Below are 26554 nucleotides of genomic sequence, written 5' to 3' on the forward strand. Positions count from 1 at the left end.
TTTTGTCTTTTGTTTTATTTATGTAAGTTTTACACAATGATTTCATTGGCAGGATCTCACAGGCTCTTCACCGGAAGGCAGCGCGATGCCTTCCATGCCATCGGGTCCCCCCCACAGCCGCATGGGGACCCGATGGCACCGCCGCACAGTCGCCGCAACCACAGGTAAAGCCGCAAACCGCAGGTCTGAATTGATCTGCGGTTTGCGGCGATCGCCGATACGGGGGGGGGGGGGTGTTTTCACATGACTGTGCAAGTACAGATGCAGTGTATTTGAATGGAGGAGACATCACGTGGGGGTGATCCACTTGCTCGTTCATCTGGTCATACTATTGCTGGAGGAGCGCTACTTTTTCCTGGGCTACCTTGTATTATAGGACAGGAGTCAGGACAATTAGACAACTTCAGGAGCCGCTTGACTTTTTGAGGGGTGGGAAAGCAGCATTATTAAAATACAATCCTCAACACTGAAATTGTAACATCAAGAAGCAAAAGTTGCGACATTAAAAAGGGGTTGTCCCTCAAATATTATTTTACAGTTTTCAAACCAGCAACCGGATATGAATACTTTTGGAATTGCATGCAATTATAAAATCTGGAATAGCCAGTGAGTTATTAAAAAAAAAAAAAATGTATCTGTATAGCGCCACCTACTGTTTTTTTTCTTTCCTAGAAAGATATTCATGTACTATATGATGTCTGATTTTCATTTCTTACATTAGTCATGAGATAGCCCATTAAAAGAAATCACAGGATAGATCTGATTGATATACATGCTAATATAGAAATGGTAAAAAACAAAACAAAAACAAATATTAAGAACATGATTTATCCAGTATTGAGCGCCACATACAGAAATACACACACTTACATGCCTTGGCATGCTATCAATGAGGCTATAAATGGTTGCCTAAGAAATGTTCTTCTACGCTGAATGCTTTTAAGGCAAATCAAGATCCGCTGCTGGCAGCTTCCTTTGCAATTTCTAACCAATGACGTCACAGATGGGCTTGATGGGAGACAAGTTGGGAGACGCTGCAGGCCTTGATAGCACGTGTAGGCCATGCAGGCTGCTCACAGTAGCATGAGCAACATGCAGCCTGGAGCGGTCTGATTGAAAAACAGCTTAGGGATCACAATGCAGAAATGGCCATACTAGTGGTTCCACAACCAAATCAATGTAATACCAATGTTAGTGTACCTGATATGAAGACTAGAGGTGTCCATTTATCGTACACTATGCCACCCTACAATATACTGTAATCCCAGGAGTAGGACCTGTGTGACGTCCCCTTGTGAAGGCCTCTTTATGGTGTTGCCCACATGGTCTTAAAACCAAACCAATCTCTGACTATCAAGAGCAGGACTCATCGCTGAAGAGAAAAGACCTCCATTCCAGCCTACATTGGCTTCTTGCTCTGCACCATGGTAGCCTCAGAGCAGGGGCGAGAGGTCAATAGAACACCTGTAGCTGGATGTCTGGCCCATAGCCCAATGCATTCCGATGGTTTGTGTATACACTGTTTGCCGCCCTAGGCTTAGGATGTGAGATGCCCAATTTTACAGTTCAGAATGAATCACTATGCGCCGTTCAGATGAATTGTCCATGCAGAGGTTCATCTCTGTACATCTCTTGTATCATTCCAGGTAGTCATTGTTCTCCCAAACACTGGGAGACACAACCATGCAGACATCACTGCATAGGCACACAGTAATTTGTTGGCATGATCAAGCAAGGTCTCAGTTTAAGGATTCTGTCCTTCTCCGTTTGTGATAAGTGGAAATGACACGATTTTCACCAAATCTTTACCCGATTTTTGAGGCTTCATGTGGCAAAAAAACAACAACTTTGCTTTCAATCTGACTTATGCCCTGCCACATGTTGGAGCTAAATGTGATCAGCAGATCTGTTACTTGCTGAATTTGCATAAACTTGCATCTTGCCCTTTTTGGTGTTATAATGTAAAAAAAAAACAAAAAAAAAACCTTGTAATGGTTAAAGGTCCACTGACATAAAAATAGCTACTAGTCTTGTGGAATGGGGAAAAAACATGTCAAGCTGTCAAATGATACACCACTTCCTAGAGGAAGGACGTTCTTCAGTTGCATGCTTGTTTTGTGACAACCGGGTGACTTACAAGGTTTATGAGAAAACACTTGGGAATGTGACAAAACCTGAAACGTCATGTCACTTACTAACCTGACACTAAGAAATTCTAGAATTACAACGCACCTCAAGCCACATCATGAAAAACCACTACACAAACTACAAATGCTGCATGTACCAAGCAGCAACAATCATAAAATGAAGTCAAATAAAAGGTCCAACAAACATCCAAAAGATTGTATACTTTCCAATACATAAGTCACATATCGTCAGACATGCAAACTGCAGGAAATATATACATTTCTGGACTGCTTTTGACACAGGTGACTGAGTTGTCCCCATTACAAGTTATTTCCAATCCACAAGATAGGGGATAAGGGTCTGATCAACAGGGGTCAACCCACTGTGTCCCCTGAAGATCACAAGAATCAGGCTGGCATGGTTATGTGTGTCCACCACTCCATGCTGGAGATAGAGTACAAGCGTTCAGCAATCCCCAGCAGTCCCATAGAGTTGAATGGAGTAGAAGAAGTGAGAATGCGTGTCCACCATTCCATTCAAATAGGCAAACTGAAGCCCCCTTTCTTGTAATCAGCGGAGGCCCTATACTTCAGACCCCCCCCACTCATCTGAAACGTATCCATTATTTTATGGATAGGGGGATATGTTGTTGTAATGGGACATCCCCTTTAAACCCTTAGTGACCACTGATAGGTGCTTTTATACAGCGGCCCAGTCTAAGCGCTGCGCGGATCCCCCGTGCAGCGGCGAGCAGGGACCCGGCTCTCACATGAGCTGTTTAACACTTTACATGACGCGGGCAATGGCGCCCGCTGCATGTAAAGTGGTGACAGAGGGAGCAGGGTGCCGATGTGTGTGAAGGCTGCCTGGGGTCTCATGTAGGCCCCAGACCAGCCTTAAGTAATTTCCAGCAGGCTGCGCCTCTCTGGCACAGCCTGCTGGTCAATGTTAGAATAGCATTGCCATTAAAATGCAATGTGCTATAATCTGTTATAGTCCCCTTGTGGGACTATTAAGTGGTAAAATAAAAATAATAAAAAAAATAATTCCATCAAAAACAAAATAAAAAAAAAAGCTTTTTTTTCCCATTGAAAATACATTTTTCAATGAAAAAAATTGCAAAAAACCCTCCTCCATATGTTTGGTATTGCTGCGTCCGTAACGACCCGAACTACATAAATACCAAGTAAATTAGACCCCAAGGTGAACGCCGTAGTAAAACCAAAAAAAAATAATATATATGTATGGGTATCACTATAATCGTACTGACCCAGAGAAGATATTATATTATTTATACTGAAAAATGAACGCCGTAAAATTTATAACGTAAAAACTGTTTCAGAATTGCTGGTTTTCCCATCTCCCTCCCAGAAAAAAGTTTATAAAAGTTAATCAGAAAGTTGTGTATCACAAAATGGCGCCATTAAAAAGTACAACTTTTCCCGCAAAAAACAAGCCCTCCTACAGCTATATAGACGGAAAAATAAAAAAGTTATAGCTCTTGGAACGCGGCGATGAAAAAAGGAAGAAAAACGCTTGCTCAGTAAGGCCCAAAAAAGGCTGGTCACTAAGGGGTTAAGAAGGGGACTGGGTTAATATTCTTGAACACCAAGGAGTCAGCTTCTGTTCTTGGTGAAAGGAACCCGCCCTGTTCCATCTTTCACATGTTAAGTCCAGTTCCAGTATGGATCAACAATGAAAAGGTCTCTCTATATATATATTATGTAGTTGTGAAATTATGTTTATTATATATAGATAGGGGATGCTTTTATCTAGTTTTGGACCAAAAAACGCATTAGTCATAAAAAAAAACGCATATAAAAACGCATATGCGTTTTTTTTACGTTTTTGATTATTTATCGATATATGGATCATCAAGGACAATTAGCGAATGATGTATATCGATTTTTATCATACCCGAATGTGTTAAAAGTAATTTAAAAGTTTTATCCATGGAAATCAAATCCGGTTTCCGATTATTTCAGACCTTAAAGGCGGAGTTATGGGATATATAAGGGGTACTCTTGGCAGTAACATTATACCACTGAAGGAGCCGACACAATATAGCTCCGAAACACGTCTGGTTACCATCAAGTATCCCAAACATATAGCAGAAGATTGGCCATATTATGCCAGCATAAACAATCATCTTGAAAATCACAAAAGTCATTATACTACAGTACAAAAGAAAGCTATGTGAAAAATCTCCGCTTCCTTTACTCTTCAGCCAGTAGCAGAGAAGCACAGCAACGGGAAACCTCACGAGACGACAACGGGATCTCGGAGGTAAGAGTGTAGTAGCTGCTACACATGTGGGACGCCACGCAGCATGTGCTGATACCTAGAGAAACCCCATCAAAAGTGAGTACCGCATAAAGTTTGTGGAGGTTAAAGAACTGAGTTTTTTGTGATTATATTCTCAAAATCAGAATAGACAATATCAAATCAGTTTTGGATACTTTGCAATTATTTTCAACCAATGTCAATTGATCCTATTGGATGAACATTATAACAGGGGGCATATACCATCATTTATAATATTGCCGGCTATTTCGTTCTATGTGGGACCATATACGGATGTTTGCATATATGGACAATAATTCTAGCAATACTACATATACCACCGCTTTGTTTTCGCGTAATATCGTTTTAGTATAGTATCTGGATTTTACTGGAACGTGTGTGAATTGTTTACATTGATTCTCATCACCATTGTTTTATCATTTTATTATTTTTATTATTTAAAGTGCTTCCAGCGTGAATGAAAGATAGTGAGTGCTGATCGTTTACTCTTACTGCATTTATTACACATGATTGGAGGTGTCATACCGATTTGAGCACCTACCATTATCTTCTGGGTTAGTTGTGCCACCCTAATACATATATCTTATGCTTCTGTAATAAAGCATGTGATGAAATCTCACTTTGATACTACCCTCCTCCTATCACCCCACTAGTGAACCTGCTCCGCCCTCCTCCTATCACCCCACTAGTAAACCTGCTCCCCCCTCCTCCTATCACCCCACTAGTAAACCTGCTCCGCCCTCCTCCTATCACCCCACTAGTAAACCTGCTCCCCCCTCCTCCTATCACCCCACTAGTAAACCTGCTCCCCCCTCCTCCTATCACCCCACTAGTAAACCTGCTCCCCCCTCCTCCTATCACCCCACTAGTGACCCTGCTCCCCCCTCCTCCTGTCACCCCACTAGTGACCCTGCTCCCCCCTTCCTGTCACCTCACTAGTGACCCTGCTCCCCCCTCCTCCTGTCACCCCACTAGTGACCCTGCTCCCCCCTCCTCCTCTTCACCCCACTAGTGACCCTGCTCCCCCCTCCTCCTGTCACCCCACTAGGGACCCTGCTCCCCCCTTCCTGTCACCCCACTAGGGACCCTGCTCCCCCCTCCTCCTGTCACCTCACTAGTGACCCTGCTCTCCCCTCCTCCTGTCACCCCACTAGTGACCCTGCTCCCCCCTCCTCCTGTCACCCCACTAGTGAACCTGCTCCCCCCTCCTCCTATCACCCGACTAGTGACCCTGCTCCCCCCTTCCTGTCACCCCACTAGTGACCCTGCTAACCCCTCCTCCTATCACCCGACTAGTGACCCTGCTCCCCCCTTCCTGTCACCCCACTAGTGAACCTGCTTCCCCCTCCTCCTGTCACCCCACTAGTGACAATGCTTCCCCCTCCTCCTGTCACCCCACTAGTGACCCTGCTCCCCCCTCCTCCTGTCACCCCACTAGTGACCCTGCTCCCCCCTCCTCCTGTCACCCCACTAGTGACCCTGCTCCCCCCATCTCCTGTCACCTCACTAGTGACCCTGCTCCCCCCTCCTCCTGTCACCCCACTAGCGACCCTGCTCCCCCCTCCTCCTGTCACCCCACTAGCGACCCTGCTGCCCCCTCCTCCTGTCACCCCACTAGCGACCCTGCTCCCCCCTCCTCCTGTCACCTCACTAGCGACCCTGCTCCCCCCTCCTCCTGTCACCCCACTAGTGAACCTTCTCCCCCCTCCTATCACCCCACTTAGTGAACCTGCTCTACCCTTCTCCTGTCACCCAGCAAGTGAACCTGCTCCCCCCTCCTATCACCCCACTTAGTGAACCTGCTCTACCCTTCTCCTGTCACCCAGCAAGTGAACCTGCTCCCCCCTCCTCCTGTCACCCCACTAGTGACCCTGCTCCCCCCTCCTCCTGTCACCCCACTAGTGACCCTGCTCCCCCCTCCTCCTGTCACCCCACTAGTGACCCTGCTCCCCCCTCCTCCTGTCACCCCACTAGGGACCCTGCTCCCCCCTCCTCCTGTCACCCCACTAGGGACCCTGCTCCCCCCTTCCTGTCACCCCACTAGGGACCCTGCTCCCCCCTCCTCCTGTCACCTCACTAGTGACCCTGCTCCCCCCTCCTCCTGTCACCCCACTAGTGACCCTGCTCCCCCCTCCTCCTGTCACCCCACTAGTGAACCTGCTCCCCCCTCCTCCTATCACCCGACTAGTGACCCTGCTCCCCCCTTCCTGTCACCCCACTAGTGACCCTGCTAACCCCTCCTCCTATCACCCGACTAGTGAACCTTCTCCCCCCTCCTATCACCCCACTTAGTGAACCTGCTCTACCCTTCTCCTGTCACCCAGCAAGTGAACCTGCTCCCCCCTCCTATCACCCCACTTAGTGAACCTGCTCTACCCTTCTCCTGTCACCCAGCAAGTGAACCTGCTCCCCCCTCCTCCTGTCACCCCACTAGCGACCCTGCTCCCCCCTCCTCCTGTCACCCCACTAGCGACCCTGCTCCCCCCTCCTAGTGACTCTGCTCCCCCTCCTCCTGTCACCCCACTAGTGAACCTGCTTCCCCCTCCTCCTGTCACCCCACTAGTGAACCTGCTTCCCCCTCCTCCTGTCACCCCACTAGTGAACCTGCTAACCCCTCCTGTCACCTCACTAGTGACCCTGCTCCCCCATCTTCCTGTCACCCCACTAGCGACCCTGCTCCCCCCTCCTCCTGTCACCCCACTAGCGACCCTGCTCCCCCCTCCTCCTGTCACCCCACTAGTGACCCTTCTCCTGTCACCCCACTAGTGAACCTTCCCCCCCCCTTCTCCTGTCACCCCACTAGTAACCCTGCTTCCTCCTCCTGTCACCTCACTAGTGACCTGCTCCCCCATCCTCCTGTCACCTCACTAGTGACCCTGCTCCCCCCTCCTCCTGTCACCCCACTAGCGACCCTGCTGCCCCCTCCTCCTGTCATCCCACTAGCGACCCTGCTGCCCCCTCCTCCTGTCATCCCACTAGCGACCCTGCTGCCCCCTCCTCCTGTCACCCCACTAGCGACCCTGCTGCCCCCTCCTCCTGTCACCCAACTAGCGACCCTGCTCCCCCTCCTAGTGACACTGCTCCCCTCCTCCTGTCACCTCACTAGCAACCCTGCTAACCCCTCCTCCTGTCACCCCACTAGGGACCCTGCTCCCCCCTCCTCCTGTCACCCCACTAGGGACCCTGCTCCCCCCTCCTCCTGTCACCCCACTAGGGACCCTGCTCCCCCCTCCTCCTGTCACCCCACTAGGGACCCTGCTCCCCCCTCCTCCTGTCACCCCACTAGGGACCCTGCTCCCCCCTCCTCCTGTCACCCCACTAGGGACCCTGCTCCCCCCTCCTCCTGTCACCCCACTAGGGACCCTGCTCCCCCCTCCTCCTGTCACCCCACTAGTGACAATGCTTCCCCCTCCTCCTGTCACCCCACTAGTGCACCTGCTCCCCCCTCCTCCTGTCACCCCACTAGTGACCCTGCTAACACCTCCTCCTGTCACCCCACTAGTGAACCTGCTAACCCCTCCTCCTGTCACCCCACTAGTGACCCTTCTCCCCCTCCTCCTGTCACCCCACTAGCGACCCTGCTCCCCCCCTCCTCCTGTCACCCCACTAGCGACCCTGCTCCCCCCTCCTCCTGTCACCCCACTAGTGACCCTGCTCCCCCCTCCTCCTGTCACCCCACTAGTGACTCTGCTCCCCCTCCTGTCACCCCACTACTGACCCTGCTAACCCCTCCTCCTGTCACCTCACTAGTGACCCTGCTCCCCCATCTTCCTGTCACCCCACTAGTGACCCTGCTCCCCCCTCTTCCTGTCATCCCACTAGCAACCCTGCTCCCCCTCCTCCTGTCACCCCACTAGTGACTCTGCTCCCCCCTCCTGTCACCCCACTAGGACCCTGCTAACCCCTCCTCCTGCCACCTCACTAGTGACCCTGCTCCCCCATCTTCCTGTCACCCCACTAGTGACCCTGCTCCCCCATCTTCCTGTCACCCCACTAGTGACCCTGCTCCCCCCTCCTCCTGTCACCCCACTAGTGACCCTGCTCCCCCCTCCTCCTGTCACCCCACTAGGGACCCTGCTCCCCCCTCATTCTGTCACCCCACTAGCGACCCTGCTGCCCCTCCTCCCATCACCCCACTAGTGAACCTTCTCCCCCCTCCTCCTATCACCCCACTAGTGAACCTTCTCCCCCCTCCTCCTGTCACCCCACTAGTGACCCTGCTCCCCCTCCTCCTGTCTCCCCACTAGTGACCCTGCTCCCCCATCTTCCTGTCACCCCACTAGTGACCCTACTCCCCCCTCCTCGTCACCCCACTAGTGACCCTGCTCCCCCTCCTCCTGTCTCCCCACTAGTGACCCTGCTCCCCCATCTTCCTGTCACCTCACTAGTGAACCTTCTCCCCCTCCTCCTGTCTCCCCACTAGTGACCCTGCTCCCCCCTCCTCCTCTTCATCCCACTAGTGACCCTGCTCCCCCCTCCTCCTGTCACCCCACTAGTGACCCTGCTCCCCCTCCTCCTGTCTCCCCACTAGTGACCCTGCTCTCCCCCTCCTCCTGTCTCCCCACTAGTGACCCTGCTCCCCCATCTTCCTGTCACCCCACTAGTGACCCTGCTCCCCCCTCCTCCTGTCACCCCACTAGTGACCCTGCTCCCCCTCCTCCTGTCTCCCCACTAGTGACCCTGCTCCCCCATCTTCCTGTCACCTCACTAGTGAACCTTCTCCCCCTCCTCCTGTCTCCCCACTAGTGACCCTGCTCCTCCCTCCTCCTCCTCTTCACCCCACTAGTGACCCTGCTCTCCCCCTCCTCCGGTCACCCCACTAGTGACCCTGCTCCCCCCTCCTCCTGTCACCCCACTAGTGACCCTGCTCCCCCTCCTCCTGTCTCCCCACTAGTGACCCTGCTCTCCCCCTCCTCCTGTCTCCCCACTAGTGACCCTGCTCCCCCATCTTCCTGTCACCCCACTAGTGACCCTGCTCCCCCCTCCTCCTGTCACCCCACTAGTGACCCTGCTCCCCCTCCTCCTGTCTCCCCACTAGTGACCCTGCTCCCCCATCTTCCTGTCACCTCACTAGTGAACCTTCTCCCCCTCCTCCTGTCTCCCCACTAGTGACCCTGCTCCCCCCTCCTCCTCTTCACCCCACTAGTGACCCTGCTCTCCCCCTCCTCCTGTCACCTCACTAGTGATCCTGCTCCCCCCTCCTCCTGTCACCCCACTAGTGACCCTGCTCCCCCCATCTCCTGTCACCTCACTAGTGACCCTGCTCCCCCCTCCTCCTGTCACCCCACTAGTGACCCTGCTCCCCCCTCCTCCTGTCACCCCACTAGCGACCCTGCTCCCCCCTCCTCCTGTCACCCCACTAGCGACCCTGCTGCCCCCTCCTCCTGTCACCCCACTAGTGACCCTGCTCCCCCATCTTCCTGTCACCTCACTAGTGAACCTTCTCCCCCTCCTCCTGTCTCCCCACTAGTGACCCTGCTCCCCCCTCCTCCTCTTCACCCCACTAGTGACCCTGCTCTCCCCCTCCTCTGGTCACCCCACTAGTGACCCTGCTCCCCCCTCCTCCTGTCACCCCACTAGTGACCCTGCTCCCCCTCCTCCTGTCACCCTACTAGTGACCCTGCTCTCCCCCTCCTCCTGTCACCCCACTAGTGACCCCGCTTCCCCCTTCCTCCTGTCACCCCACAGGGAAGAAGCTGAACAGACTCCATCTCTGTTTGGGATCCTGTCTTTTTACCGGACACAAAAGTGCTGCATACAAGGCTTTTTTGTCTGGTCTTTCGACAGAATCTGCAACAGAGGCTCCAAACGTAGCCTCCAACGCAGATGTCAGCAAGTGTAGGCCTACGTATTATGTATTTTAGTAATGCTCACACGTGCCTTCTCACAGTGTTTGCATTTCTTTCTGGCAAAGCTACCTGGTTCTGGCCCGCAAAATTTATACCATGTCTAGTGCGGCCCTCAGACGAAAAATGGCTGGGCACCACTGTTCTAGCCCATTCAGGGTACCCAGTGATCACTTGACTTTATTTGCTTTCCCCAAGACTTTTCAGTTTTTTTTCAATCTATGGTTTTATGATGGAACTGATACAAACCTGTAGATTTGTCACTCGTTGCTCAAATGATTTGGATCAGTTGCAGAGCACCCAACAGTGTCTAAACTAGATGGGACTTAGGAATAGGCAGAATACACTCTATGGAGCCAAACAACGAGCTACAGCGTTAAAATCTATCACACATAATCAAAGTACTACTAACAACAACAGAGCACAAATGAACGGATAAATAAAGTGCAGTTACTTACGTGCTGGCCCATGAGCGTCCTTGACCTCACAATGCTGCTGTTCAGGAATGGGCGACAGAGGGAACCAGAGAAGTAATCCAGCATCAAGGGTAGGCAAGGCGGTGGTGGTGACACATACAGGAACATCAGGAGGAAACGGCAAGGGAAAGAGGAGAGACACTGGGTTAAACACACATTACGTTGTGCATATTGCATGCATCTATAGGTTAATGCCTACGGCTATGCAAAGATTAATGCGCAACGAAAGTTCTTCACTGCCAGAAAGGTTGAAATAGTATTTCGGCTAATGGAAAAAACCTAGACTAGAAGGCATATATTTCGATTCTGACAGGTCAAGGCAAATGAAGGCTCGGGTTTATTACACAGCACAACGTGGAAGGTCTGTTTTAATGAAGTTAAATATACAGAGAGCAATTACAGGCAGCAAATATTTATTGCATTTACGAGACACAATGACTAGAAAAATTATACAGTCCAGAGATATTTTATTAAGCGCCGAGCACACTAAATCCAATCTGCCTGACTACACAAACATGATCAGACCTTTAAGAGAATCCACACATGTCAAACCGTATTTAAAGCGGACTTGTAATCTCTCAAAACAGGTCTGGTTTAGTAACTACTTACAATCCCAATGTATCTATTCCTGTCAATGAAGGAAGTTATGAATGAATTGCTAGGAATGTGCAATGAAGGTCCAGCTGGGTGTTACCAGCTGGGGGTGTATCCCTGTACAAACTGACATTAGCCAATCCGTGCTGCCAGTGTCAGACTGTGCAAGGACACACCAACTCATATCACCCAGCTGGACCTTCATTGCACACTGCTAGCAATTCATTCATAACTTCATTCATTCAAAAGATAGATAGACCGGATTTCTTACTACATGGGGAATGCAAGTAGTTACCAAAACAGATGTATGAGGAGATGTTACCGGTCCTCTTTAAAAGGGCATACAAACAGTTAAATATAATCTGACATAGTACATACAATAGAAAAAAGTATATATTGGGGGTTTACCGGGTGAACCCTACACGGACAGTTAAAATAATATGTTCTTGCACTCAGAGTGCCAATCCCCATTGATTCCATTGCTCATAGTGAAGCTGACCAGGAATTACGATCCCATAGCCACTGGTTCAAAGACCCACCCATAAAATGTTCTACATTTCTCAATAACAGGCAGAACATTTTAAAGGTTAGATGTGTTTTAACTCATTTACTATATGATCGCAATCATTTTGAAACTTTTGGCCCGGAGTTCATAGAGGAAAGAGTGCCCCAAAGCACAGGGAGAGAGGAGCCATCTTCCGGTATGGTTGATGCTACCATCATCCTTCAAAAGTGGGACTTCACATTTTCCTCACCATTGAAGAGAAGTGGTGTGTGTTCATCAGGCTAATTTCTTACTCATTTCAGGTGATGAGGGAAGGAAGAGCACTGAGGTGGCATCAAGCCACGTATTAGGAAAAATGGTAAGGAAGACCTCAGCTTGGAATGTCACCCTCCTCCATGGGCTCCATAGTAACTGTATATAACCACATAGGTCCACAACATTGTAATGCCCACATCACTGAATGAAACCAGTTGTGCTTTACGTCCTGAGCAGTAAATTGTGTTACTAGTCAGGATGGAAGCAGTTTTGTTGCTTTATGTAGATAGAAAATAATTTTTGGGTTTTCCTTTATACTTTTTTTTTTTTTAGATCTACTCCTGGCATAGGCCCCAAGAAATTGCATCAAAAACTGCATTGCAGGTCCCATGCCCTCTTAGGCCACTTTCCCATATATTTGGCCATCCCTCTGGAATCACCAAATACAATTATGACCATCATACACGTCATATTGGAAAAGGTGAAACATTTTGTGTTTCGACAGAAAAGAAATTCCCTACTAAACACAGCAGGAAAATAACCTATTATTCATAGAAAGGAGAGAAACAAAGTGAGAAACACAATGCCCCCCCCCCCCCCCCCCCGCCCCTCCCCTCCACCAATCTACCCCAGGATGTCTGGCAGAGCATCATCAATATCACCACAAGAACAGCGTACTAAGACAATTTAGTTGTCTCTATTCACAATTTTCCTAGAGTACCTTTAAGGGTTTATCTACCATATCATTCTATATATTGAAATGTCTGCATGAAAGAAGCTATTTTTTCAGGAGTGAGACGATTACAAATAAAGAGCTTCCATTTATGAAAGAAACCTTTTGTCTGTCTTTTTGTGCTTCTGTGTCTAGTTTGTCTATTAACGTAAAGTGAGGTACATTTGGTTTCAGCCAAGAGTGTAAGAGTCCTCTCAGTGCTACCAGTAGGTCTCCATCTACTATCAAAGATGGCTTATTATCTTCAGGGAAAATATGGAAAACTACTACCTCCGGGGATAAGGTTAACTGCTGCCCCCATGTATTTGACATCCAGGCTATGATATCTTTCCAATAGGATTGCACCATAGGAAAAAGCCAAAAACAATGTAGTAGATCAGCCCCATGCAAACCACATTTCAGTCAAGTCATCAGTCTATTTTGGGTCCCTACACGTGAGGCGATATTGAAGGCATATATAGAACGAATTAAGCGAAAAGTGGGATTCCCTTCACCCTTCACAAGGCACCGCTCTACACACTATACTCCATCCCCTCAAAATGTTACTCATAAGGTTATGTGTTCCCAATTTTTTTCCCCTACTTTTTAAAGAGGGTGTTAGAAACTAATTGTTGCTGTAATGAGGGAGTGGAATAGAACGGAGTTTGAGGTGTCCAGTCCAGGCTATGTCTAAATAAATAAACACGCCAAGTTATATAATGTGATGTTCAAAATATGAAGTTTCCCCTTATCTCTGGGAAGCACAAGTTTATCCAGTGCAATTCCTGGACATTTATCTGACCATATAAATACATTGAAGGCTGATTAAAGAGCTGTAATGTCCGAATGTTTTAACAGAACAAGTAGGGTTTGAAGAGGATTCCGTAGTTTTATGGGATCATTCCAGGCGTCTCCTGGCACCAGACAGAAAAACGTAGCGTGCCATGTTTTCTGTTTGGCAGGTTCAGGCTATAGACACCAGAAAGGTGGGCTGAAGTGCACATACATCAGTTGTGTCCGGTCCGGAGTAAAACTGGTAGGACAACTGTGCAACCATTCTTATATGGGCTGTATACCATTATTAATAAAAACATTGGGGTAGAGGTATAGGATATATAGACTGTCTTAGCACCAGATTTATCACACTGGCTGGCACATCGTTAGACTATCTAGTCTAACTTCAAGGCTTATGGCAACAAATGCACATTTTTAGCACGCAAGGGAGGATTTTAAGCCATGGCCGTTTCAACCCAAGACCACACCACGTATTGATAAAGCCATACCCCTTGACAGACGAAGCAGAAAAATAAGTGTCTAAAACTTAAACACCAGTACTTAATACTATAGTTTTTTTTTTTTTAAGCAAACTGCGCCAGAACTCTGGCACATTGGCAAAAGGAAATATTGCCCCGCTTTTTAATGCAGATGACATGTTAGATCCCAACATATCCTTGACATTAAAACGTGCACTGCAGATTTCTGACTAAAGCGTTATGTAGTAACAATCAAAGATAAAAAGCAAGACTTCACTGTGTTATTACCGATAAATGTTTTATTGGCAAGAACCGTTCATCCGAGTAACATGCGTATGAGGACTGTGTCTAATGGCTGCATTACAGGAGCCCATATAGACCGCAAGCTTTGTGATGTCACAAGTACATTTGGCCACTTCGTGCAAAGGTTTCCCAAACTGCTGTAAATGGCACTACAAGTGACTTACTGATGATATAGTCTAGAATCTGCCCCAATGTCTTGATCATGATAGTCTATTCACTGACTGCACAGGGCTCTCGTCTAGAACATGGTCTCTGATGGAGAAGAACGTGAACGCACCCATCAGCTGTGCAAGGCACTAAAAACTAGTGCGTGTGCAGTGCTATGTAAATCAACATGGGCCACTGAACAGTTTAGGAAAAATTACAATAAAGTGGACAACCCCTTTAAAAGTGGATGTATCAGCTTAACAGGCTGGCCTATGTAAGCATATTAGAACTTCAGCTGTATTCATGAGCCTCCCCCTGCAGAGACTGACCGGCTGCAGTGTACATGTGCAAAATGTCCTGCTAAATTCTAAGTGCAACTCTGCAAGATATACTACCTCTAATATAAGACTACGGAGAGCCTCCTAACATATGTCTCATTTCTAGGCAACACAAATCAGAATGGTTCTAAATCAGCTGTCATATTCCATTACTGGCTTTATTAGCTAATAGGCCCAGAACTTGCAGAGACGGATAAAACCTTATTTATTCAGAGGCCCAGGGCGCTAGCAAATATTTTTTCCCAAAAAGGAAAGGTTAACAAACTGCTAAGTTTTAGAACAGAAATAGACCTGGCCTCCCAAGGGAAGAAATCAGGCTGCACATCTGGAATCAATTCCAGCTCCATATGACATGTAAGCAGACTCAAAGAGGAAGACATTTAAGTGATCTGGGCATAGCATTTGGTCTGGTCCTTCAATATATTGCTATAAATTGTGCCACTGTTGGAACTACGGAGACTAAAAATGACATTAAGCTTGCAGCAGCCAAGAATGGCTTTAAAAATATCTGAAAATATCAAAGGAGCTTCTGTGAACTTGCACCTACATATCAGAGATATATAAAGGTATAGAGATTAGAGAGAGAGAGAGAGATTAGAGAGAGAGAGAGACATTAGAGAGAGAGCGATAGAGATTAGAGAGAGAGCGAGATAGAGATTAGAGAGAGAGCGAGATAGAGATTAGAGAGAGAGCGAGATAGAGATTAGAGAGAGAGCGAGATAGAGATTAGAGAGAGCGAGATAGAGATTAGAGAGAGAGCGAGATAGAGATTAGAGAGAGAGCGCGAGATAGAGATTAGAGAGAGAGCGCGAGATAGAGATTAGAGAGAGAGCGCGAGATAGAGATTAGAGAGAGAGCGCGAGATAGAGATTAGAGAGAGAGCGCGAGATAGAGATTAGAGAGAGAGCGCGAGATAGAGATTAGAGAGAGAGCGCGAGATAGAGATTAGAGAGAGAGCGAGAAAGATTAGAGAGAGAGCGAGATAGAGATTAGAGAGAGAGAGAGAGAGATTAGAGAGAGATGGAGAGAGATTAGAGAGAGATGGAGAGAGATTAGAGAGAGATGGAGAGAGATTAGAGAGAGATGGAGAGAGATTAGAGAGAGATGGAGAGAGATTAGAGAGAGATGGAGAGAGATAGAGAGAGATGGAGAGAGATAGAGAGAGATACACAGGTGAAACTCGAAAAATTAGAATATCGTGCAAAAGTCCATTTATTTCAGTAATGCAAATTAAAAGGAATTGTAATAATGCAGCTTAAAATTAGAATTTTGTGAAAAGGAATATTCTAGACTCAAAGTGTCACACTCTAGTCAGCTAATTATTCCATACCCCCTGAGCAAAGGGTACCTCAAAACTGTGACTTTGGGGTTTCATAAGGCTACTTTCACACTAGCGTTCAGAGCGGATCCGTCTGATGTTTCATCAGACGGATCCGCTCCTATAATGCAGACTTTTATATTCGTTCTGAACGGATCCATCTGCATTATAACTTAGAAGTGTGAAAGTAGCCTGAACGGATCCGTTCAGACTTTACATTGAAAGTCAATGGGGGACGGATCCGCTTGAAGATTGAGCCATATTGTGTCATCTTCAAGCGGATCCGTCCCCATTGACTTCCATTGTAAGTCTGGACGGATCCTCTCGCCTCCGCACGGCCAGGCGGACACCCGAACGCTGCAAGCAGCGTTCAGGTGTCCGCTCACTGAGCGGAGGCTGAACGCTGGCAGGCGGATGCATTCTCAGTGGATCCGCCTCCACTGAGAATGCATTAGGGCCAGACGGATGCGTTCGGGGCCGCTCGTGAGCCCCTTCGAACGGAACTCACGAGCGGACACCCGAACGCTAGTGTGAAAGTAGCCTTAGCTGTAAGCCATAATCATCCAAATTATGACAAATAAAGGCTTGAAATATCTCGCTTTGCATGTAATGAGTCTATCTCATATGGTAGTTTCACCTTTTAAGCTGCATTACTGAAATAAATAAATTTTGCACGATATTCAAATTTTTCGAGTTTCACCTGTACATATGAGAGAGAGCGATAGAGAGCGATAGTCAGACAAAGGCCCCATTGTGAGGGCTGAAATGTTGCTTTGGGAATAAACAGGTCAACAACACCCTTTCACCTCAACTTGAGTGCTGCCTCACTTTTTGATTTTGGATGTATTAGTGGTTTAATCACCTATCTTCCCAGAGGGATTGCACCCAAACTTACCAAAATTGACTGCGCTGCCATTTCTTTGCTTTTAGATAGATAGATAGATAGATAGATAGATATTCTTCCTTAGAAATTTCCAAAAGTAATCAAGGAATGCCTAAGGTTATGTGCAATAACACATTAAGCGCAAAAGGATTCTGTTAATTTAGTCATACCTCCCAACCATCCCGGAAAAGTTGCAGCATGTCTCAATTTCAACTGTATCCGAGTTCTTATTCACCCTGCGACCCCCTTGCCGCCAGCGGCTTAGCATGATGCAATGATGCCACCACACCGATCTGAGGCCTGCATAAAGCACAAGCCGGAAGAGTTCTATACTGAGGGACGAGCGCAGTTCGGCAACAGGGCTACGTGACTATTAAGTAACAGCCACTAAGGAGGAATCATAGTGGGGGGGCACCAACAGGGCATAATACTTTGTGGGGTGGCACTAAGGGAGCATCATGCTGCATGGGGGTTAATAAGAGGCATAATACTGTGCGAGGTCAGAGTAAGAAGGCATAACAACTGTAAGGGCCATTAAGGGAGCATTATTACAGTCTGGTAAGCACCATTACCATGGTCCAGCACTAAAGGGCATCACTACAGTAAGGGGGGAACTAAGGGGACATTCTTCCAGAGGCTTGGCTTTAGAGGATTATCCAACTTTTACATATTGATGAGCTATCTTATGGAACCTAAAGCAGAAGGCTCCGTCCACTGTACAGTGGCAATGCTGGGTACTGCAACTTCGCTCCCTTTCTATATGGAAGCCTAACTGCAGTAGGCTGGTATGGCCACTTAACAGTGAAGGGAGCATTCTGCTTCCAGCTCTTTCTACTGGTATGCTTCCAGCACCAGTGGCCTGTGGACAGGTGATGACTTGAATTAACCAAAATACCCCTTTCAGCTTCAGTTGCAAGGGACCAGAAAACATCCTTTAACAACCTACAAATATGTAACTTCACATTAAAGGCATAAAACTGGCAAAACCTAAAAATAGAGTTTTGTTCAGTAAAGCTTCTCATACTCCCACTCCACTTGAAGCGGACGCGCAGGACATTTATACTGATGACCTGTTGTCAAGATAGGTCATCAATATCAGATAGGCCGGGGTTCGACAACCGGCACCCCTACCAATTATCTGTTTGAAGAGAAGGCAGTGCTCCATGCAAGCACTGCTCCCTGTTAATTACATTACTCGTTGTCTCCTCTAGAAAGGTGATGTAGTGTAACAATAAGTACTCGCTCCATTCAAGTGAATGGAGCAAGTACTTACTAAACTGCACCGCCAAGACATCCGAAACGATGGGCAGTGTAATGAACAGGAATCCGCGCTCGCATGGAGCGACGCCTCCTCTTCAAACAGATGATTAGCGGGGGTGCTGTCAGACCCCTGCCGATCTGATATTGATGACCTATCCCAACGATTGAGGTCATCAATATAAAATGGGCTTCACAACACCTTTAAAAAAGTGCGGTCACGCATGTGTGGCTCACTCCTTTCACTTCTATGGACGTTCCAAAAATGTAAACATGGTTTGCTTTTCTCAGAACTCCCGTATAAATGAATGGAGACAGCCAAGCAGGTGTGGCCATCTCTCCGCTCACAGCAGTTCAAGACGGAGCCCAGTGCTTGAGATGGGTGCAGGTCCCAGAGGTGGGAGTTGCACCTTTCAGGTATTTATGGCCTATTCTATTTCCACATAGGAATACCACTTTAATATGTGGTCCTATGATTTAACAATAAACCTCTTCCATGAAAATCTCACTGTAAAATTAGAACAATCTGAAAAAAAATAATAATAATAATTCTGCTTATTTGCTTTACCAATCCCAGGAAATAACTAAATTTGCTCTTCAGCTTTGTTTAAAATAAATTACCATACTTCAGGGAACGGAAATCTATTTTCTCCATAATGGGCGGCAAACAAGCAATGCTCTTCTACAGATCCTAACTAAAATAACTCTATATAACATGACGAGTAAGATTTCGGTTTCCTCAATGTCCTTAGGGCTTTATGCTGTCGTTCCATGTTATAACTCAAAGCCAGTAATACTGGTTATTCCGTTAGAGCACCGCGCAGTATAAAGGTTATGTTCTGCCTTTGAAGATTAAGCCGGGTATGAAAGTTACGTGGCTCATCTGGAACAAAGCTTTCTGTGCAGAAGCGAGGGTGAAAATAAATGTTAATGTGCTCCCGAAAAATTAAAGGCAAGGCAAATTATACAGGACACATATACTTATCCCTTAGCCTCGAGTCCTTATTCTCCTATCTGAAGCACGCACAGGAAATTGGCGAGGCGATTTAGTCAGGACCATTCTCTGCATATTTGCCGGGTTGCGGCCAGATCTCCACCAGTCTCCATTATAGCTAAAGGCATCGCTGTAGCTTCCAGCAATGCCGGAATGCAGAGACCAGGTAGACCGTTACCTGCTGGAACAGCCTGCCAGATATACAATCGCTATTGTGAAACTGGCCTGTGCTAGTTTATGCCATGTACACTCATGTAAGGCCTTTTTCACACATTGCCCATTTAGATCGTTTTCCGACACTGCATGAAACACAGTCCATGTGGGAGTGTGAATTCCTGTACTGAACTCTGCTCCTTTGACCAGACGGCACTGCATTATAATGATTTCTAATGCGGTGTGTGTCTGCCCAACCTCAACTGTAATGACGTATACTGACGGCATTATGTGAGTACAGTTCATTACAGTTGAGGTCGGCCAGGAACACACAGCATTATAAATCATTATAATGCATTGTGGTCTGGTCAGAGGAGCAGAGTTCACCATGGGAATTCACACTTCCACACAAAGCGTTTCATGCCGTGAACACACTCATCTAAAACTGGCCTCAGTCCAATTTTTGCATCAGCATGTTTAAGCCAAATTTAGACATGGATGTAAAAGGAGAGAATAAGAAATCTTTCCCTCATAATTCTTGTTTTTAGGACCCACTCCTGGTTTGGACTTCAAAATACAGAGGTAAAATTCTGACCATAACCACAATGTGTGAGTAAGGCCTTAGGAGTGCAATAAAAATATGTCTCTGCTCAATCCTATTTTGACGGCAGAATCTGACAACCTTTTAAGCAGATTTGTGGATAGGACCTACAACCAGTTGGGGGTGTCCCTGCACAGTCTGACACTATAATCAGTGCTGCTAGTGCCAGACTGAGAAGGGACACATTTATCAGTTAGGCTACATTCACACGTCAGTATTTTTCTATAATCCGATTTTCTGTCCGTTTTTTGCGGATCCGTTGTTCCTGAAAATGTTTCAGTATGTCATCCGTTTTTTGCGGATCCGCAAAAAACGGAAACCTGTATAAATTTCAATAAGCAAATAAAGTTGTTTGGATTTCGTTAAAAAAAAAAAAAAATTTAAATGTCATTTCCAGGAACGGATTCCGTATAAACCGGATGACATACGGAATGACATCCGTATGTCATCCGTTTTTTGCGGATCCATTGACTTTGTATTGTACCAGGATCCGATTTTTCAGGAAAAGAATAGGACATGTTTTATATTTAAACGGACATGCGGAACGGAACAACGGAAACGGACAGCACACATTGTCCAGATCTGTTCCAGAAAAAACGGAACAGATCAGGAAAGAAAAAACGGACGTGTGAATGGACCCTTAATAAGATTTCTGGAGAAGGGTCGTTGATCCAGGGAGTTATTCCAATTGCCTGATTAGAGTCGGGAAGGATTTTTTCCCTCTGAAATGAGAAAAATTGGCTTCCACCACATGCCTTACTCAATCAACTTGCAGGATAACAGGCTGAACTGGATGGATGTCTTTTTTCAGCCTTATAAACTACGTTATTCCCAACTGTGACATCCATCTGGACCATCATTGTAAATGGATAGTAAATAATTTATAACTTCCAGAAGGAATAATAAACAAATGGTGCAACAGAGTCATAAGAATAGATGCTCCAGAACAGCTATTACATGGGGAATGCAAGAATTTACTAAACCGCATGCCTGGAAAACCTGGAAAACAGGATAAAGCTACCCCAATTAATAGTTTTATCTTGTTATTCCTCAGGGGTTTTTTCTAACACAACCAAGCTTTACAAACTCCTATTATTCCACTGGTGGAAAAGAGAAGGCATACCAGCAAACTCGGGCCACCCAGAGCACACAGATTTGCCTAATCAATAGCTCAGTCACTAGAGAAGGCAACCATATGCTAAATCAATGTTCTAGACCGGGAAAACCTCAAACATTGATACCTGGAGACAAGGTGGAAACCGCAGAGGTGAACTTCATCCTTCCTGTTTATCTTCTGTACAAGGAGTTCTTCACTCATCTCCTCCAACATCAAGGAAATGTTAGTATTTTAATTCTATGTAGTCAAAAGACATACAGTAAAAAAGAGACTATAGGCCTAGTCAAACTATTTTTCCCCTATAGAGAAGACATCAAAATGCCAGAAAAAATTCCATGAGCTACGGCATGCTACATTTTTGGTAAGAAAGGCAAAAAATTCCACCTACCGTAGTTTGCTAAAAATCAGTAGCAAAAAAAAAAACAAAAAACGTTTTGTGTCCTGCATGTTATTGTCCACAGACCTTCAGCATACATCAGGAGATGGTGTTTTTACTGCAAAAATAAAATGTAGGCGGGAAGAAAAAAACCCACTAAAAACCAAAATTCATAAAAACACATGCAAAACCTGTGTGAACCCACCCTAAAGGGGCTGAAGACATATCATCAGGGTAGGTCATCAAATTGGGATTAGTGGGGTCCTACTTTCAGACACACCCCCACCACCAATTAGCCTTTGGAAGGGGCCACGTCAATCAGTTACATGGCCTTTCTGCAGCTCGGTTCCATTCAAGTGAATAGAAGTGAGCTGCAATACCGAGAACAGCTACTATACAATTGGCGGTACTCTGTTTAGTACACAATGAAGAGTCTGCAGCGCCAATTTGATGGTTGTGGCACCTTCAAAAAGTTGATGAATGGAGGTGCTAGGAGTTGGAACCCCTCCGACAGATCATTAGAATCCCAGATCACTGCATGTCATGAAAAAATGTAGCTCACATTGCAACAAATGAAGCACGAGTTATGATGAGCAGTCTTGGAAACCTGAGAAGATCAAGGTCTAGCAACATTCAGTTTGGCCAAGAATAAAAAGAATGGCACAGCCTCCACTTGCCGGCTGCCTTGTGCACACTTCTAATACAATAGACCTCTGCAGAGGTTGTGCTAAAGATCTATACAAATAAACAAAAATCCACCACAAGTAGAAATCATAAAATAATTAGAAACATAAATTAAAAAGCCAGTGCATAGTACACAAAATAAAAACTGCTAATGTATCCAAATGGACAAACTATATAAAAGGAAAAAAGTAACTGTCAAATATACCTCATCTTTTAGTTTTGAATCTTGCTTCTCTGGGAGTGGAAACATTCCTGTTTAAAATCAATAAGGGTGTTCCCCTTCTGGAGCTACTGTGTCATGTTCTCAAAAATTGTTAAAAACATATGTGACTAAGGCCAGCCATACACATTAGATAGCTGTCGACTCCTCCATACACATGCAAGCTGGGCTCAGCCAAACATGCATGTGTCCAGAATAGCACGTTTTAAAAACGAATGGCACAGTACTGCTGATTAGGGATGAGCAAACTTCAAGTTTTGACGTTCAAGTCCAGGTGTCGGTATATGCTGAATTGCGTTATGGATTCCGTTACCATGGACCATAACGCAATTCCATGACTGAGTTCCTTTAGAGGCGTTCCGTCATGCGATCCGTCATAATAGAAGTCTATGGCCAGCATAACGGATCCGTCCAGTTTTCGTTATGCAGGAGATCACTCCTGCATAATTGAAACCAGGCGGATCTGTTATAGAAAGTGGCCTAGAAACATAAAAAGTGGAAGAAAAAACAAAACAAAGCTTAGGATCCATAACATGAGGGACATCAATGGCATCTGACAGACCACAATGACTAGAATATGTTCTGCTGTGCTTCCATTGAGGCAATCATTTTGCCCTGCATTTTTGCCAGAATCTGCAACAGATGCTCCTAGCTTGAGAGAGATATTTTGAGATTTATATATTGATAACCTATCCTTAGTAATAGTCCATCCACATCAGCAGGGTGAGCGGGGGTCTGACACCTCATAAACCAACCGTGACGCGTATCCCCGATGCGGGAAGTCAGTGCCGGAACTACACACTGTTGTGGGCGGAGCATGCAACGGCAGTGCTCTTCCCATTCACTTTAATGAGCGCAACACTGGTTACCAGTTCTGTCTACTACGTAATGGACAGAGCCGTGTAGCTCCAGCATGACAGCTACTCTGAAACAGTTGCCGTACAGAATGGGGGGGGGGGGGGGGGGGGGGTCAGACCCCTGCCATCTAATATCTCCTATATGCAGGAGATTTAAATCCTGGAATACCCCTTTAACATTCTATTATAAAATGATTCAGATTCACCTATATGATAGACCATTGTATCCATACACAATTACACAGAAGACAATCAGAGCAACACTGAATTCTCCATTTAATGGTGTGGGGCTTAACTGGATGTGCATCATGAAGAATCAAAGATCAGGTCTAACGGTTTACGAGAAGTCCTGTGTGAAATCACAACTCCTCTACAGTAAATATTCTATATATGCAAACATACTATGTATGTATATATATCATTTCAAAAGCAGGTCAGCAATTGGTACAGTACACATACATACCCGGACGAGAAAAACAGTACAATACTATTCAATGCAGCAAAGACCACACAGATTACCTGCAGAGTCCATCATTTTAACGCGTGACTTTACCAGAAGAACAAATGTTCTCCCCCTACTGAGGCTGGAATAGACAACGGTTCAATCATCTACCGATATTACGGTTAGACATTAGCTCGGGGGGTATAACACATCATGCTTCAATGGCTGCGAACACAAATTAAACTATTACTATGTGAGAGGCTAAACCACGGATGTAACATTGCCTCCTTACTGTGCTCATCCTGGACAGTAGAACACAAAGTACCCAAAAGTCAGCTTAAAGTGTGCCTCCAATTTCACATTGCCTGCCATGAGCCGTGATCTAGACGGAGCATAATGTTGTCAGAGACCAGACCTATAGGGATCCAGTACATTACTTATTATAACAAATAGAACTGGGCTAATACGTATTACTATGGGATCCTCGGAGAGGAGGCTAATGCTCTGTCAGATTTTCAGAACTTTACGCTGCCTGAAGTGGAGAAGGCCAATTTATCACCGTAAAGAGGACCGGTCACCTCTTCTGACATGTCTGTTCTAGTAAATACTTGTATTCACCATGAAATAAAAATTGTGGATCAGTTCTTAGAACTCTGCACTGTCCCTCTGTTATTCCTCCTCAATACTTATGTAGCGGGCTAGGTGTTAGCAGATGGGGGGCGTTTGTGTCCACACGTTCTGATCAGTGGCTCCAGGGTCAGACTGCCTCCGAGCACACTGATCCAACAAGGTGACTGGTATTAACCACTTGTTAATTTACTCAAATATTCAGGGGGAATAACAGGGGAACGGCACAATGAACAGTTCTACGGAAGGAGGATCCAGAATTGCTGATTCATGCAAGTATCTTCTAAAGCAGACCTGTAAGGAGGGCAGTCGGCTCTTCTCTTCTCATCCACATAGGACGCAACTTGTGGCAGAAAAGTCCGCATGTGGATTTTGCTACAGATTTGATGGCAATTTCAGCCTGTGCATCACTGTAATGAAAATGAACAGGCATGTACACTTTTGGCCTCCATAGGTTTAATCTTACAAAGAGGATAAACCCCTTTTGAACTGTTCATTTCACTGCAAGAACCCTCAGATGGAGTACAGCAACGACATATAGAATAGACATATTGTATTTAACTAATAGGATAGTACATTTGGTAAAAATGGAAAGTATAAAATTAACCAAAAACAATTGTCTTGTTACATAACAAGCACGATCAAGTCACTGTAGGCATATACACCCTCAAAACCAGGTTAAATATGTACAGATCAGTAATGCTATTGTGACGAGGCCTAGCCACCCTGACCTCGAGGCAGAAGACAAAAAGCCATCGCATGATATCACAATGGAAGGGTATGTGCACGTGACATTTGTGAATTACAGGGAAGCATTTTTCAAAAAAAACATTAAAATGCCATGTAACAGCATATCCTGTATAGAGCGCAAGTAATATAGCACTACGGTGGTAAGGGTGGCATTAGTGCCTAGTAGATAGCAGGAGATTAACCACTCGGGATATTACTAAAGCTACTCCTTGTAGGAGATGTTGATTTTCATAAAGAAAGTGAAAACTATGAGGTTTCCTATTTAAAAAATAAATTAAATTAAATTAAATTAAAAACTAAATACTTTAACATTTAGTGAAAGATCTACAATGGGTACATAGTCGTTTCCTCGCATAGCAGGGGTTACAGTAAATTTCAAACAAAGTCCAAAAACCCCGAGAGCGAACAGATTCACGATTTGATTTGATTTAAGAAAATGACAATTTTCCGTCCAGGATAAACATAAAAAAAGAAATCCTATAGCAAAAGGAAGTTCTCCACAGGAAACCTTGCGGAAATGGAAAATGTAATGATTCTTGGCTGACAGCTGTTCTACAAAGCAAACACAGACACAGAAATACAGTACGCAGCTGGTATGGTTAAGAGAATACGCAGCCATCGCTCGGCATACTACAACCATACCTTTTATGAGGTTATCCAATGTACCCTAGATCCACCACTTTCCATTGACTGCGCCTCCCTCTCCTTCATTGACAGGTACTCCCATCACTATCATCTCTTAGAACACTGGCCCACGAGCAGTAGAGATGTTTGCCGCCTAGACAAAATGTTGTACTGCGCTTGCGCGGATGTTCTAAAAGACACTGCAAGATTTCTGGGCAAGGAAAGAGGACAATACAGCAGCCCGACCCGGTCAATCAAGGAGGAGAAGAGGCTGGCAAAGGAAGTCAGTGAACTAGGGTGCAGTGGGGGGCTGTGCAGTTACAGGGGTCGTCTCACTTCAGTAAATTGCATTTCTCATGTAGAGGAAATTAATACAAGGCACTTACCAATGTATTGTGATTATCCATACTGCCTTCATTCATCCAGCAGCAGTGGTCGTGCTTGCACACTATAGGAAAAAGTACTGGCCTCTCTGATGGCCGGGATCGTGGATGCACACCTGCACAGCAGCTTCTGTCCCCACCACCTTGTATCTGCACGGCAACAGAGTCCATAACTCCTAAATACGAGCAGTGTATAATGCGATGGAAAAACGAATCCAGCCAGCAAAGGAGGCAATATGGACAATCACAGGACATTAGTAAGTGCCTTGTATTAAGTTTCTTTACGTGATAAATACTATCTGCTGAAGTGAGACAATTTGTATATGAATTAAATGCAGTATTGAATAACAAAATTAAAAAGGCACCATTATATTATGCTGACCTAGTTCAACCATGCATTGTGCCTGG

The 26554-nt window shown here is 45.9% G+C and overlaps 1 protein-coding gene across 7 annotated transcripts in view; it reads right to left on the minus strand.

The window, feature by feature from the left end:
• The window catches only part of OSBPL8 (oxysterol binding protein like 8), a 243922-nt gene that overhangs the window by 128476 nt on the left and 88892 nt on the right, over positions 1 to 26554 (minus strand). For 3 of the 7 annotated variants that reach the window (XM_040410159.1, XM_040410132.1, XM_040410142.1), the window contains exon 4: positions 10736 to 10772. In XM_040410159.1, the coding sequence (XP_040266093.1) occupies positions 10736 to 10772 (37 nt within the window). Of the gene's footprint in view, positions 1 to 10735; positions 10773 to 21571; positions 21577 to 22121; positions 22594 to 26554 lie in introns of those variants that run through there. The other 4 variants (XM_040410193.1, XM_040410202.1, XM_040410210.1 and 1 more) reach the window with 4 other exon arrangements.

Source organism: Bufo bufo, chromosome 1, assembly GCF_905171765.1.
Source record: "Bufo bufo chromosome 1, aBufBuf1.1, whole genome shotgun sequence".
In the NCBI taxonomy this organism is placed as follows: domain Eukaryota; kingdom Metazoa; phylum Chordata; class Amphibia; order Anura; family Bufonidae; genus Bufo; species Bufo bufo.